General features: G+C 40.0%; 1 protein-coding gene across 1 annotated transcript; it reads right to left on the bottom strand.

Moving 5' to 3' along the window:
• Window positions 1–2,687: 2,687 nt before the first annotated feature.
• On the bottom strand, window positions 2,688–9,375 carry LOC134608095 (anterior gradient protein 2-A-like). Its single transcript, XM_063450731.1, has 8 exons — window positions 9,300–9,375; window positions 7,742–7,852; window positions 6,384–6,447; window positions 5,723–5,775; window positions 4,873–4,946; window positions 4,311–4,374; window positions 4,044–4,127; window positions 2,688–2,927 (listed from the first exon to the last, which is right to left on the bottom strand). The coding sequence occupies exons 2-8, from the start codon at window positions 7,842–7,844 to the stop codon at window positions 2,878–2,880; spliced, it is 492 nt and encodes a 163-aa protein (XP_063306801.1). The 5' UTR covers window positions 7,845–7,852; window positions 9,300–9,375; the 3' UTR covers window positions 2,688–2,877.
• Between the last annotated feature and the right edge of the window lie 8,015 nt (window positions 9,376–17,390).

Raw genomic sequence — 17,390 nt, 5'->3', positions numbered from 1 at the left:
TTGTGGGGCAGTGTGTGTAGTGTGTGTATGGGGCAGTGTTTGTGGGGCAGTGTGTGTAGTGTGTGTATGGGGGGCAGTGTGTGTAGTGTGTGTATGGGGGGCAGTGTGTGTAGTGTGTGTATGGGGGGCAGTGTGTGCAGTGTGTGTATGGGGGGCAGTGTTTGTGGGGCAGTGTGTGTAGTGTGTATGGGGCCGTGTTTGTGGGGCAGTGTGTGTAGTGTGTGTATGGGGCAGTGTTTGTGGGGCAGTGTGTGTAGTGTGTGTAGTGTGTGTTTGTGGGGCAGTGTGTGTAGTATGTGTATGGGGGCAGTGTGTGTAGTGTGTGTATGAGGGGCAGTGTTTGTGGGGCAGTGTGTGTAGTGTGTGTATGGGGGGCAGTGTGTGTAGTGTGTGTATGGGGGGCATTGTTTGTGGGGCAGTGTGTGTAGTGTCTGTATGGGGGCAGTGTTTGTAGTGTGTGTATGGGGGCAGTGTGTGTTTGGGGGGCAGTGTGTGTAGTGTGTGTATGGGGGGCAGTGTGTGTAGTGTGTGTTTGTGGGGCAGTGTGTGTAGTGTGTGTATGGGGGGCAGTGTGTGTAGTGTGTATATGGGGGGCAGTGTGTGTAGTGTGTGTTTGGGGGGCAGTGTGTGTAGTGTGTGTATGGGGGGCAGTGTGTGCAGTGTGTGTATGGGGGGCAGTGTTTGTGGGGCAGTGTGTGTAGTGTGTGTATGGGGCCGTGTTTGTGGGGCAGTGTGTGTAGTGTGTGTAGTGTGTGTATGGGGCAGTGTTTGTGGGGCAGTGTGTGTAGTGTGTGTAGTGTGTGTTTGTGGGGCAGTGTGTGTAGTATGTGTATGGGGGCAGTGTGTGTAGTGTGTGTATGAGGGGCAGTGTTTGTGGGGCAGTGTGTGTAGTGTGTGTATGGGGGGCAGTGTGTGTAGTGTGTGTATGGGGGGCATTGTTTGTGGGGCAGTGTGTGTAGTGTCTGTATGGGGGCAGTGTTTGTAGTGTGTGTATGGGGGCAGTGTGTGTAGTGTGTGTTTGGGGGCAGTGTGTGTAGTGTGTGTATGGGGGCAGTGTGTGTAGTGTGTGTTTGTGGGGCAGTGTGCGTAGTGTGTGTATGGGGGGCAGTGTGTGTAGTGTGTGTATGGGGGGCAGTGTTTGTGGGGCAGTGTGGGTAGTGTGTGCATGGGGGGCAGTGTGTGTAGTGTGTGTATGGGGGCAGTGTTTGTGGGGCAGTGTGTGTAGTGTGTGTATGGGGGCAGTGTCTGAAGTGTGTGTATGGGTGGCAGTGTGTGTAGTGTGTGTATGGGGGGCAGTGTTTGTGGGGCAGTGTGTGAGGTGTGTGTATGGAGGCAGTGTGTGTAGTGTGTGTATGGGGGCAGTGTGTGTAGTGTGTGTACGGGGGCAGTGTGTGTAGTGTGTGTTTGTGGGGCAGTGTGTGTAGTGTGTGTATGGGGGCAGTATTTCTGGGGCAGTGTGTGTAGTGTGTGTATGGGGGGCAGTGTTTCTGGGGCAGTGTGTGGTAGTGTGTGTATGGGGGCTAAGGAAGGTAGGGAGGCTTTTTAAAATTTTTTTTAATTAAAATTAATATATTTATGTCCCCCCTCCCTTCTTACCTTTATTGATGAGGAGGACATATTTCGTTCCGTGGTGGTCCAGTGGGATTCCCTGGTGGTCCAGTGGTGGTTACAGGGCTAGAGTTTACTCTCGCGAGATTTGGAGTGTTGCCGTGGTTACCGCGGCAACGCTCCAAATCTCGCGAGAGGAGGACCCGGAGGAGCTGCAGGCTGAGCTCCCGGGTCCTCTCTCCCTCCCCTGCCGGCTGCCAGCACCGTGCCTGCGGACCGGAGAGGGAGAACTCTGATCTCCCCTCCGGTCCGCAGGCACATTGCAGGGCTGGCACTTTGGCAACGCCAGCCCTGCATTAGCCGGCAGGGGAGAATCTCGGGGGGGGGGGGGGGCAATTGCCCCTTGCCCCCCCCCCCCTGGATCCGCCACTGTATAGCTGTATAAGTATGTATATATGTGGCAGTGTGTGTGCATACATCCCAGCAATCAAACACCAATAGAACATGCAAACACGCTAGTGCAAACACAAACATTACACACAAAAACACCACTGAATTAAAAATGCACATTTATATTTAAACACACCCTTCACTCAAACACCATTACTACACACAAATGTACATCTACATCTAAACGCCAACATTACATGCAAACACTCCCCTGCAAGCAAATGCAAACATTACATGCAAACACACCCCTTCATTAAACAGTTAAAATGATATACAAACATCAATTCTACACACAAAAGCACACCTGCTCCTAAGTACTAGACTCGGTTTGCTATCTGCAGAAATTAAGGTGTATTTATGCGAAAAAAACAACATTTGCTAAAAAAGGAAATTATTACGCGCTATGGGGCAAACAATTTTGGGGTGTTCCACAATGTTGGTACAGTATGTCAAAAGGTTCCACAGGAAAAAAATTATTGGGAACCCCTCCTCTAGTGAACTCCTTTTCCATTTTCCATTTTTGGAGATCTCTTTTTTATTTACTTTCTTTTTCTGAATACTTGTTCCTCTCCATGATTGACCCACAACCTTTAAACTTAAAATTAACATTTTATATTTCTTCTTATCTATTTACCATATGTATGAATACTCTTAAAAATGTATCAATAAAAATCACACAGCCCAAATTTATAAATAACCACTATCATATTTATTTATTAAAAAAAAAAGAGCACAGATGTTTTCGTGTCTCCATTGCAAGTGGAAAATATAAAATAATTTCTCGTCATAGACCGTACATTTGGAGTAATGTTAATTTAAGACCACACAGATTGACAATATTAGTATTTAGTTACGCTAGAAAATAAAAACAAATCCCTTCTACAATTCTGTCTTGAGGAGTTTCAGAGCTTTCTTCATGTTTTCATATACTAAAAAAGAGATTAAGAAACAAACAGTCAAATAAATATGTAAAACACACACCAAGCCTTATTTTGTATCAATACATAGCATGTCATGGTATAATGAAAAATAATTCTTTAGCTTTGACTGGGTTATCTTAATAAGAATTACACGGCCATTCTGTTATGGAATCCACAAATTGTGCATACAAGTCAAATTATGCAGTATTACGTCAGGATGATAGAAATATTGTGTTCTTAAATGTCATTGCTTTGGGGATTACCCTAGCCTTAAATGATCAGAAATAATTCAAATCAGTGAACATATCTGACAATCTGAAGATAGCAAATGACTTTTATTCACCGACATGTGAGATTCAACGCTTCTGCCAACACAAGGCCTTCCTCAATTTGCCTGTCTTGTGTTGAACATCTTTATTTTTTTTTAAATCACTTTGTGCCCTCGAGTAGAAGGTGACTTGCCTATTTAATTTAAACTGGAGGAAGATTCAGAACCCTAAGTACTTGGATGCTAGTTCCAAGAATCTGTTATCTAGGTGCAGTATAGTCATGTTTCAGGAAGCACTAAAGAACATGATATTAATATCTTCTCTGAGAGGGTATATGTATTAGTTGCTTTAAATACTAACAACATGAATGACAATGATAAGCCAGGAATGACATGAAATTGGAAGATTAATCTACACGTTGGTCCACAAGGGGTTTTTAATATTTCAAATGATTATGGCATGTATAGCAGTAATTAAGAAATTTGGGATAATATCTGTCTACATACAGCTACAAACTAACAAGTATGCACAGAAAATGCAATTCCGATAGTGCTGCAATTAATCTAAAAATATATCATTTTTATTAAATATCACTTTATTGGTTAAATTAAATGTCGCCTGTTATTGATCGCGTGATATTTTTTTTGTTGCTTCCTGTCATATGGTTGGTCTTTTTGTCCCAGTAATTACAATAAAAAAAAAGTTATTTGACTAAGAGAGACACATTATTAGCAGAATGTAGAATCTTAAATAAGGAACAACGAGTTACATATTGAATATCTTAGTAGTGCTGGTCCTGTCTTCGTTTATGTTTTCAATAACACGATATGTACACTGGATGAAATGCATTACTTACATAGATCAATATCGGTTGGCTCATAAGTGTAGCGATGGTTTGAATATTTGCCAGGGAGATCTGCTCTTACAACAAGGGAAGGATCTGTGAAAATAAATATTCAGAATTAACTAAAAGTGACGATTCATTGACACTGTTTTTTCTCAATAGATATATGTAACTAAATTGTTAGCTCAGGTATCTTTATTTACATAAGGACCCTATAGAAAGCTGTATACCTGATATCACTAATTTCAGACCTACTGGCTAGGCTTTAATATCACTTACCAATAAATACGACCTTTGGAACATACTGGCCATCGAGTAACAGATTCTTGTCTGTAGGATCATACTAAAATGAAATAAAAAATGTAGTTAAGTGAAATGTACAAATGTTGTATGATAAATATATTTACATTATGTGTGTATACATGGGATTGGTTTAATTTTGCATTACTTTGCAAAATAAAATGTATATACATTATGTAATATTCTTAATTTTCTAACTTGTCTACGTATTAATTGATACAAACAAAATGCCAATAATATAAGGTTAGGGTTAGGTATATTTAAGGATGGATATCCTTCTTGGTCTCATGGGGTTTAGAATATGGGTTGGTCTAGTAGTCCTTATAATTAGAGATAGGGGTGGTTAGGAGGTATTTAGGATTAGGTGGCATTTGAAGTCGGGGCTTAATGTTAAGGAGGATTTAAAGTGCGTAGAAAGTTCTAACATGAAGTAGTCAGGTTTCAAAGGACAGGAAGAGAAAGAAGAGAAAACATGAATAGGATCTCCTAACCATCAGCTTATTCCATGATTCTAAATGCGACTCTTAGTATAGATACTCACAATGACATTAAGGAGCACGAAAAGTTCTGCTAGTTTCTGAATGCCCTTATGTTCAGCGAATGCTTTCTTCAGAGCTGTAAGATAGAGTTAATGTTCAGTTTGCCATAGGCTTACAACATTAGAAAATGATAAAACATTATAAAATATGTTTGCTTTAACAAAGCTTCTATTAATAAATCTCATAGAAATTAAAGGAAGACTATAGCATTAGGAATACAAACATATATTTAAAACACAGTAGTGTTCTCCACCTATTTTGCTGTTCCCCTCTCCCCCCCCCCCCACCCCACCCTTCGAGCATTCGAAAGGGGAGTTTAACTAACTTTTCTTCCTTCTCCACAGCCGCTCCAACTCCTTGGCTGAGATCTATAAGATTAATGATCTTAACCAATCCAATGCTTCTCCATTGGGAGGCTAATGTGAATGCACAGCAAATTGCCCTCCGATCCAATAAAATGCTCTCTATGAGCCTCTAGTGTCTATCAGTAAGACGTCCACTATAGATGTGTTTAAACCTGCAATAGAAGCATTACAGTTTATACAAACCTACAATGTATTGCTTTGCAGGGTTAAAACTGAAGGGCCACTGCACCCAGACGACTTCATTTAGATGAAGTGGTCTGGGTACCTAAAGTGGTCCATTAATGTCTTAATATAGTATCCGTACACTTTTGTAGTTTAAACATTTTTTATGGCTGTGAAAATGTATATATTTTTTTCTATTTAGTTGAAAGCATATTAATCCATTTTAAACATTAATATTTTAAGTGCATATGATTATATTAGCCATACAACATTTCAGGACATGGCTAACTATTTTCACTTATCCAAGACATGGAAAGTCTCTTACCTTGAGAATGGGGGCAGTCCTCTCTGTGATTGATAACCATCAATGGTTTATTTCTGGAAATTAAAATATACAGCTTATTATTGCTTATTTCAATTTAGAATGTCTTTGTCTACATGTGTTGGCTTATTGTCTTAATAAAGGTCCCAACCTGAGCACAGATATGTTGACTTTGCATTCTTTACGAACCTTTTATGTGAGTGCTCTCCCCATACTAATAATTTTATACTATATGGGTACTCGGTGTACAGAGAATTTGCTGTGAGTGTATTGCTTTTCTAATTTAAAAATATATAAATGTGCTAACAATTTGTGCTACCTCTTCTAATTTGCTACAATGCTAGGGTAAGGTACTGTGAGTTTAAAGGTACTATGCTAAGGAAATAATATTTAAATGAGTGCTTGTCAGTAGAAAACCCATGTGTTTTATTTTAGTAACAAGGTTCCCTATACATTTAGATTGCTGAACACAAAAGAGCTATACCTAAATCTATTTTGCATGTTTTTTTGTTGTTTTTGTTTTATTCTTTTAACCACTTCCTTCTCTGTGTACGTAGTCAACGTTTTGAAGACTGTCATCTCAAAAAAGTACAGTAGATGGCGCCATTGGTTAAATAGATATGTGGTAGTGTATAGTTATTACTGGAATGCATTGTCTACTTACCCGGACTTGGCTTTATATAAGGCCTCTTCGTATGTCTGCACCCAGTCAAGGCTATCACCCCACCCTGCAAGAAAAGAGCCAAAGTAAATTATTTAACAATCAGGTGTTGACAGGTTTCAACACATTGCAAACTGTGGCATGCCTTGGGAGGTCACCCTGGAGTTGAACTCACCCAGCTTCCTATTAAAGAAAGGTGTATGAATGCAACAGAGTGCAGTTATTAAAAAATAAAATTACAACTTCACTCTAAGAACTGTAATTACTACAGCTAATGATAGAGGTTACGGTGCAAGGAAAACATATGAAGTAACTATGCCTTTTGTCAACTGTAGCCATTGATTTTGAAAAAAACAAAAAAAAAAAACAGAGAATTCCTGAGCATTCATAATGGGTGGACAACATTGTCCACCCATTGCTAAATGCTGCAGAACATGCTTGTTCTTTATAATAATAAAGTACTAATGATGATATAGGGCATTTTTTTTAGCTTATTTAATATGTTTTCAAAATATTTCTGTGGGTAGGTGGAATATGGTGCTTCTGCCTCAGCCCTTTCGGCACCCACAAATGAATATAGGCGCCCAGGCCTGCGTCTATCCAGAATACAGTATGCAAAGTAATTGTGGTAATAGTAGTAAAGCTAGACCTGGGGTAAAGGGTAGGTCATGTAGGGAGTTAATTTACATTTACAGTAAAGGGTAGGAACCAGGAAGTAGATTGTGTAGGAAGATAGTACACAGATCAAAAACCTAGCTAACAGAGGGTAGAATGTGGCTCACGTCCCTAGTTAGGAGCTGGTATGTGTTAGTTTATGAATACTTTGAGCAGGTTCAGAATGGAAAACAGCACGTTTTCTGTTTCTAGTAAGTAAAGTAGGGAGTGGTGGCTTAACTTGACGTAACTATATTTGTGAGACAGTGAGAGAAAAAAGTAAAAAAAAACAAAACTACGACAAAGAATGTATTATGTAGTTCACGCACAGAATCACTAGAATACAAAGGAGCTGATGCACATAGGCTGTAGACTGTAGGACACAGTTTTTATATATAGCTTGAAAAGGTGCGGAATATAGCTCATTCACCGAGGTAGTAGCAGAAAGAATTAGGTCTTGCATGTTGGTAGTAGAGAAAAGAACGTTATAGAAGAGAGCAGGAAATAGTTTATCCAGAAAGAAAATATAGGGGTATAGATAGTTTGTGCAGGTAGCAGTAGAGAGCAAAAGCTAGCTTGTGCGGCCAAGAACATACAATGGTTAGTTCATGTTACCTTGGGTCATGCTTCCATCTCTGTTTAGAGCGCTCAGGGTAACACACAAGAATATTTAGTATCAGAAAATGACAATTAGTGTAAGGACTTACCTCTAGAGAGGGTTTGCGGTTTGGCTGTAGCTTTCTCGTCCTTGGCTAGAGTGAAGGAGGTAGCCACCAGGAGAACAAACACTGACTTCAGAATTTTCTCCATGATAAGATCTGAAAGAATTAACACATTTACTATCTTCATTAGTGATCCTGGATATTATCGAGGATGTGAGTCTGTAATTGCAAGTTACATACATACCCTAGCCATCTAGCCACAAGAACATGTAGATCAGGAGCGGTCAAAAGGTGGACCAACTACAGCCTCCATGAGACATGTAAGTTGTAGTTTAAACAAAAGTTAGGGATCTCCCTTTTGGGCACCCATGCTCTGGATGTATGCAACTTAGACATGCAAAAGAGAAATCTCTCCCACCAATATTTAACCAGTATTTGTACTAATGCAAAGTTACACATTCAGGCCATTATATTGAATCAATATTTTGTTACTCGATTGCAAAAGAGATGCAAACATGCATAAGATCCAAAGTTATTTGCTTGGCAAATATCTATTTTGTTTAAATAAGGGACATCAAGATAACATCTCAAAATAATAGAGCATTGATTTCAAACTACTTTCAGCTCTAATTCAAATAATTTACCTGTGATTTTTAAATAAAACTTCATTTATTTAAATATTTCAATAACAATTAAAATAACCCTTCTCATCACCTTTACTGGTTTTCTCTCCCACACTGCATGGGTCTTCCTTGGTCTCTACAGAGTTCTACTAAAAGCTGATATGGTTCCTGATATAGCTTTTAGTAGAACTCTGTAGAGACCATGGAAGATCCATGCAAAACTTTTATATCAGTTTTTCTTTTTTAGCATAATATGTACTCTGATTGAAAATTCGATTCCCTAGACGGGGTAAATTCTAATTTCCATAAATAGATCACAAATGCCTGTATACGTTAACAGGGATAGGCCTCAGTGCTAGTTACTTATTAAAACCTTTGAATGTCATAATGTTTAATAAACAAACCACTGATCTAAATGAGAACTATTTCTGCACATTTCCTTGGTGGCTATTTCTAAACAGAAACTGTATACCAGTATTGAGAGCTGCAAACGTTATACGTTACAACAACACACTACAACAACTTTTCAAAATGAATCCACATTCCTCCCTTTAACACCTGTATAAACGAATACAATATTTAAACATATTTCATGCATTGTCACAATTGAGCGCAAATAAAAAGCATAACATTTTATACGCCACAAGTATTTGCTTGCATTTAAAACATAGTGCCAGAAAAATTGCAGACAAACAGATCAAAGTAAAATAGAACCATCAAGTAATACCTAAACATTGGCTAATTCATCATGACAGCATGGCACTATTATTTTTTAGCCAAAATACATAACATAGAGCTAGTAGATTTAAAAAAAAAAGGAAAATATAATAGATTAGTAAAATGAACTAAGAAGGTACAATGATCTCTTTGTATAACCTTTCTCTGTCAAAAATTCCTTTTCCCTTGAAATGGTTACTTGGTTAGTTTCATGTAACCCAATCCTAAGTAGCAGAGATTGAAATGCTGCAGAGCCAACTCACCTTCACTCCAGGTAGGGAAGGATTGCAGGTGCAGTGTGTGTAAATACTACAGTTTCCCATCCTGTATATATACACCTGTGCACACCTGGGCTCCGCCCACTCCCATCACTGTGCCTCGTCAGAATGCATACCTTTACAGTCTCATTTGTACTATAATCTTCTTAACATATTATGAATACAGAATCCACTCCCTCCAAGCTGATAGCTATCGTGTAACATTTTCTGTGACTCCCTATACTTTTCAGCTAATGCTCTGTCTTATCACATTTTTTTTTTATTACCACTAATTGGGCACTGGCCCAAGTACAGGTAAGCTCAATGGGGAATCGTGATTTGCCTGAAGGCTGATTTGTCTGTGTGTGATTGGATAAAGAAACTACCTTCTGTATTTAGTTGCGAGAAAGTAAATGTGGCAGCCCTACCTTAGAATAACTGAACCAACTGGTTTGCTTCTTACCATGTTTATTTTTTTCTCTATTATCTGATAACTGTATCATTTTGGACAATCGGATCAACTGGTTTTAGGTAGATTGTAAAGATATCCTTTTAGGGATACATGTTTTTAATTGTCAAAAGTTTTTTCACAAAATGGTTAAAAAAAAAAAATGAATGGAAAATTGCATTGCAAAATTCCAAATAATAAATAACAAAGCTTTGACAATTGTTTTTTTAATTAGTTATTATAGCCTAAATGTGGGAATTTTTTTACATTTTTTTCTTTATTTAAATAGCACAAACAAATATACACTTACCTTATTTTTCAGTGTACAAGACTTTGTTTTTTTCTATATTTTTTTTGTCTAAAACTGGGGGTTTTAGACAAAAAAAAACCAAACATCTTATACATGGAATGTCACTACAGGGTTTAAAAAAAAACAACACTTGTGCGCGGGGCCTGACAGCCAACCAAGGTAGTCGCATGTGGCTGGAGCTCCTTTAAAATTCTAATTATTAAGCCAAATACTTACGGCTTACGGTACTTACTCAGCACAGTTTGGGCACAAAACTTGGCTTCTCGCTGACAGAACACTCAGCTGACTGTTCGGTTCGCTGCTGCCAGGCTCCTGCGGACATAGGCTGTGTTGTACTCCTCTGTGACCTGCTGACATACTTGAAGCAGAGGAGCACTTTTCCATTAATTTGATCGATTGTGTGCGCGGGTCTCTGATATCTTGCGCAACCGCATGCTTCCTTGCAGTACTCATGGCTCGGCTCCAGACTACAGATAGACTAGAGGCCTTGCCTAGACATCCCCCATAGGGTACCGCGGGCAAAGGACATTGTTGCAGCAAACAGCAGGACGGCGGTCTAGGGAACCAGTAGGGGAGTGGCCTACTGGAGTGTTAGGGGGCCTGCGACCGGTGGGGGATCCTGATCAGCCAAACTGGACTTCAGTGCTATAGATGTTAAAAATATGTATTTCTTAATTTTGGGGGTTGTCTTATACAAGGAAAAATATGGTACTTTACAGTTGACCTTACAGTATATTGGAGATATGCACATGTTAGAAGGTTTTTGACACTTAGAACTTGCAATATAAATCAGGCAAAATGCATTGATTGGCTATGGCTATCATTACTACTGACTCTTATCATAAATGGGTCTATTTCAGGGCCGGATTAAGAGCACACTGGGCCTGGTGCTGACAATTATGATGGGCCTAATTACGGAATCTTATCGACCAAAAACATTAAAACAATCATACCTCCCAAGCGTCATGTATCTGATGGAGATGGTGCTGGAGGGAAACTCATAGGATGCAGCTATAAGAAAACACATACTCTATGCTAATATCTCTCTAATTTATATCTTTCAATTAAATCCATAACCCTTAACAGCAGTGTCCAGTGAAGCAGGCAGTCAATGGGCGGGATAAAAGGGTGGCCACCGGTGCGAATCACGTGACCAGACCTGCCAAAAGGGGAGAACATGCCCAAAAAGGGGGCATGTCTGTCCAAAGAATTTGAAGGACAGCCTGGCATGAATGCATGTCAGGCTGCCCGCCAATCATGCAGGCTGTCCAACTAAGGGCATACTATGCAGCACCATGAGCTTGACATAAATGCGTCTAATGATGCACTCACTCAATGCTTTCTAAGGACTGTCTCCTAGCACTCACTGGTCCACTTGTCTCCTTACCTTCTTACTAGCAGGCAGAAGTTCCTGGTATATAGTCTGAGACAGATAAAGGGTGTATGTAGTGAGTGTAGATGAATGGGGACATGCCACAGTGTTAGAGACACCAACGTCTGCATTACCTAAACTAATTTTATTGTCAGCCAGTCCACACAAGTTTTGTTCCCATACATCCCTCTTAAGCTTCCAAACTTAAAGGGACACTATAGTCAGCAGAACAACTACAGCTTATTGTATTTGTTCTGGTTAGTAGAATCATTCCATTCAGGCCTTTTGCAGTAAACACTGTCTTTTCAGAGAAAATAACTCCACTGGCCACTCCTTAGATGGCTGCTAGAGGTGCTTCCTGGGGCAGTACTGCCTAGTGTGCAGCACTGCTATTCAGTGTCTCCACCCTCGGCATGCAGACACTGAACTTTCCTCATAGAGATGCATTGATTCAATTTATCTTTATGTGGAGATGCTGATTGGCCAGGGCTATGACTTTTGCTGGCTCTGCCCCGATCTGCCTAGTTGACAGTCTCAGACAATCCTATGGGGAAGTATTGTAATTTGCTCAGACCACCACTTCTGATGATGTCAGCAGACAGTCAGTTCAGAGGCAGAGCCAGCAGCTGCAGACTTGAATACAAGTTATATTTTACTATACTTAGGGAGGCAAGAAGGGGGCAGGGTGGTGGTTTTAACATAATAGGGTCAGAAATACATGATTGTGTTCCTGACCCTATAGTGCTACTTTAAGCAAGAGTATGTGAAGAATAGTTAAGGTTGCCACCTTTCTTGGAACAAAATACTAGCCTTAATCCTTTGTATAATCACAAGGAGTGACATCAGAGTGACATCTGTAAAATCACCAACAAACTACTCACAGTTTGATTCTGCTGTATAGATGGATTGCTCCCAGTGTCTCAGTCTCGCAAGTCACCCAGTGTCTCAGTGTCGCTATGTATCACAGTGTCAGTGTCCCCATGTTGCCCAGTCCCGTAGTCTCCCAGTGTCTCAGTGTCCCCATTTCTCCCAGTGTCTCAGTGTGTCCCCATGTCACTAGGACACTGAGCGACATGGGGACACTGAGACCTGGGGACACAGAGACCCGGGGACACTGGGAGACATGGGGACACAGACATTTAGGGAAACTGGGAGAAATGGGGACACAGACACTAGGGACACAGACACTGGGAGACATGGGGACATTGAAACATTTGGGGACACTAAGACACTAGGGACACAGAGACATGGGAACACAGACACTGGGAGACTATGGGACACTGGGAGACTAGGGGACACTGGGAGACTAGGGGACACTGGCTGGGAGACAGACACTTGGGGACACTGGGAGACATGGGGACAGTTGTGGACATAGACATGGTGACACTAGGCACACAGAGACATGGGACACAGACACTGGGAGACTTGGGGACACAGACACTAGCGACACTGGATGGGGGACACTGGGAGAAACAGCGTCCCCATGTGTCTCAGCATCCCCATGTGTCTCAGTGTCCCCAAGTGTCTCAGTGTCTGTGTCCCCATGTGTCCTAGTGTCTGTGCCCCCATGTGTCTCAGTGTCCCCATATGTTCCCTAGTGTCTCAGTGTCCACATGTGTCCCCTAGTGTCTCAGTGTCCACATGTGTCCCCTAGTGTCTCAGTGTCCACATGTGTCCCCTAATGTCCCCATGTGTCCCTGCTGCCTTTCCCCCCCATCCCTCACTTATCTGAGCTGTCGAGCTGATGTCTGGACTCTGTGCTGTGTTGCTGGTCCCCACGGGTCAGTGAGTAGTACAGAGAAGCAGGGATATGCATAGACATAAAATACTAGACGCCGCATTGACTTGGATCGGTCACAGTGTGATCTGCAGCATAGACATGTCTATGATCTGCAGAGCAAGGTCCTCAAAGTAAACATGGTTAGTCTTAAAATCCACCTGGAGGGTGTATAGATCCAGTAGCATGATGTTTAATCCTGGGATATTAAATAAAATTAACTGACATTTGCTGCTTTAAGACCTCTGTGGTTATTTACGTTATCGACTAAGTTTACTCAATACATTGAAATTATTTGAATTTCCTGATTGAAACTATGCGTTGCATTCGGATTTAGGTTTGCTAAAATTATACGTTTAGTGAACTAACCCCACAATCTATCATCTTAATATACATGTTTTAAACTGGGACTGGATCTTTGTCTGATTTGTAATGTATTTACTTTTCACCTATTTTTAACTAATATGTATTTTGGAACTGTGCAAAATGAAATGTAGATATTTACAACTCTTTATTATTGTCAGCTCTGTCTTTTGCCCTTTGAAGTCCGCATGGAGATAGCATAAAGAGAATAGGAGAACAAACAATCACATCACTATGTACTAAAGTGAGATTTGTCACTAAGGCAAAGTAAATTTAAAAAAATTAGGGACAGAAGTCCTAATATATAGACATATAATACCACACCGGGTGACCGGCCCAAAATGGCGCCCGCATTTCATGGCCCCCCGAGGTCAATGCGGCGTCTAGGTATTATATGTCTATGGGGATATGCTGTAACTTCCTATCCCTGCCTCCCTCCACACACAGTGACCCCTACTGGCCGGTGCTGGTATTGCAGAGTAATCTCTACTTATTCTGAGAAAAATACCTGCATTTGTATTGCCAGTATTACTGCAATACCGGCACGGCCAGGCAGTCTCAAATACCGTCTGTGCCAGTAAAATACCAGGCAGGTGGCAAACCTAAGAGTAGTGTGTGTGTAAAAAAAAAAAAAAAATGTAAAAAAAAAATTTTTTTTTTTTTTTTTTTTTCAATGGGCCTATTCCATGGGCCTGGGCCTGGAGCTGCAGCTCCATCAGCCCCTATGTTAATCCGGCCCTGGTCTATTTACTGAACTTGGAATGTCTTTGTACCTTTGGAGAATACTCTGGTTCAGAGTATTTTCCAATGTCCAAATTTTGAGGTTCTGGCTTCGAATGAGCTAGAATGGTATCCAGATTTCAGTCTGTCTGAGCGCAACACTAGAAATATCCAGATCCTATACTTTATATTGGATTCTGATGCAAAAAGCACTGATTTTAAAGTTGACACAGAATACATTTGATCTAATTGTGCAGATATGGTGAGGAGAAACCCATTTCAAGCGGATCTGGCTTTAGTAAATATGAAAATTGACAATCCTGTCTAAGACAAAATTTGGTGTTTAGTGTATAAACCCTACGTCTTCACGAGAGCTTGAGAATTGTTTTTGAAAATGTGAATTTCCTTTTTTCAATTTTGTGTGTTCTGTTCATTGCTCGGTCCTATATCATCCATTATAACCAGAAAACTATAGGCTAGAATCAGGTAATCTTCTATTTTTCTCCATCACATTGTGTTGTAGATTTTGCTTTGTGTGCGTGTTTCATTTAGTTAAAAGTGTAGTTGAGAATCGACTTGCAAAATGCAGGCCAACATAGCAGAATCAGAAATAGGACGCATTTTCAACTTATCTCTTTATATCTCAAATCTTTATTAAGGCGTGAACATAGGTACGACAGATTAACATTGCAGTAATGGCTAGTGTGAGACTCGCAGGTCTCCTAGCTGTGAGGTAGTGATGTAATGAGACATGAAGAATGCAATAATTAATTATTCAGATGTGACATACATTGCAATAACATAGCAACGAATAGGATTTAAGTAATTGTAGTTGTATCAGAGTATGACCTGAATCATGGGAACATTCCCTAAGGCTGGATCTTATATGGGTCCTGGCTGTGGGGTACTCCACTTGTGTATCTTGTTGGTTGGGTGGGCCTATTATGACGGGTGTCACTACCTTCCCTGCGACTCAACGGTGTGTTTAATTTATGTGAGTGTGCCGTCGTTGGCTGCGTGTGCTGTGATTTTGTAGGAATTTGGAAGGTTTTCTGTGTCTGGTACATGTTGTAGCTAGGGGGTAGTGGTTATTCGTGCGTGCATCACAGCTAATTCCGTTATCACCTATGTCGCTTCAGAATGAGATTCCTGGGTACGGTTTGAAATGTCCCCTTTATACGTGTTCACCTAATCTCTTTACACAGTTTTCACTCTATAGGTTTACTTAAGAGTGATTGGTGCTGGATTGTCCTAGCACCAGATTTTAATGGTTGAACGAAAACAACTACTAAATTTTTTTGAAAACCTTTGACCTTTTTTGTGTAAATTATTTAATACTGCAGACATTTTTATGTCCTACAATACAGTTTGAGATCATAAATATAACTGTGATTTATAATTTCTAACATGCATTGCAATGATCATCCAGTTAAATATCCAGTGTGTTCATCCAGTTTTTATTCATCGATATTGTTAGAAAAGGCAATAATAAACAGAAACAAAAAGGAAACGACAATGGAGGTCAGGCAGTAAAGAAAGCCATTTATAGGAGATCCCTCCTCCATCTTTTCACTCCAGTGCCATGGAGACAATATGTCGTAGCCATTTTCATGCAAGAAAGGATACTGTAAAATCATATGGATATTTTTCCGTGGTGCAAAGTAATGACTGCAGCAACATTCTTATAGAATTATATTGCAATAATGACTTTATTTTGTTGACCAGCACAATTCTGGTTGACCAGCACAATTCACTATAGGCCAGATTTCATGCTGTATACAGCTCAGGAGAATTAACAAATGACTTGAAAAATTCACTTAAAATCTCTAAATTTTGCTTTCATTTTGCAAGCTATTCATTATTTTCTGAAAAGAATCCTGGCATCAAGTTGTGTAATCCAATTAAATATATACAAAAATCATTCTGACATATCAACATGCATTCAGGTACCAGGAGGCAGATATCTCACACTGTAATGAACCTCGGTATTATAAAACTTTCGTGTATCCACCAGATATATGTTTCTAAGTTAGTCCAATAACAAAGAGCTCTCTAAATAGTACAATGAATTCATCATTATCCAGGAATGGGAAAAAAAAGATGATTGATAGTTAGAGGACAGACAATAACTGTTTATTTTATTCACCGATCAAGTGGCGGTAAGTAAGTAAGGCATAGCCTGTAGTTGTGGGAGGGGTTACCCGGCTATAAAAGCTCAGGCCCCCTCTGGTTCAGCACTGGAATAGCCGGGTTCATCCCTCCCACCACAACCCTCTATAAACCATTCCTGGGTGGGCCCTCTTTTATTTCAGGCCTACCTCATACGTCGGTTACGGCACACCTCAACCGACTTTCATATTCTGGTATAATCAGTACACTTACGGCTTATGTCCCCGACTACAAATACATTATATTTATATTTTGTGTATATTTTCCAGATTTTCTATTTTTACACCCCTTTGGTTCATTTGAATTGTTTTTCCTGAAATGATTGCATGGACAACACAAACATTGTTTCCTGCTGCATTGATTTGGCTAAAACATTTTTTCTTTTCATCTTGCACATTTCTTTATCAATATCTGGAAAATCTAGTGAATAATAATTTCGTTTTTATTTGTTAGAGGCAGCCAGATAATTGGTTATAATGTTTTTATTTTGCTGTTATATGTATGGAAAGCACACTCCAAGCAGCATAATCACTACAATAAGCTGAAAGGAGACTGTGGGTGTAATCTCTCTGTTTTTTGTCAAATAATTTTCAGGTGGTTTCATGCCGACACCCAAAGTCTACTCTCTGCTTCCAATGTGATAGTGATCAAGTTTCATTCCTCTATTATTTTACCCAGTATTTGTATTGAACAAAAGGATTTGGATTTGTTCAATCTCCATTAATACCAAATTGAGACAGACTCCCACAGAATCTCACATGAATCTGACTGCAACAACAATACCGGCAGTTCGCATTAGCCCTAATATGGTAACCCATAACTTGATGCTGACTTTGCTCCTTCACATTAAAATCGATAAATTGTAATTCAATTTTGTTTATTATGGTTGCCACACACCAGACACATAAGTGTTGGCACGTTGCCCATGCATTCCCAAT

Source organism: Pelobates fuscus, chromosome 4 (genome assembly GCF_036172605.1).
Source record: "Pelobates fuscus isolate aPelFus1 chromosome 4, aPelFus1.pri, whole genome shotgun sequence".
NCBI lineage: Eukaryota > Metazoa > Chordata > Amphibia > Anura > Pelobatidae > Pelobates > Pelobates fuscus.
Note: the sequence above shows the minus strand (reverse complement) of the source record. Positions and strands in the feature narration are given on the sequence as shown.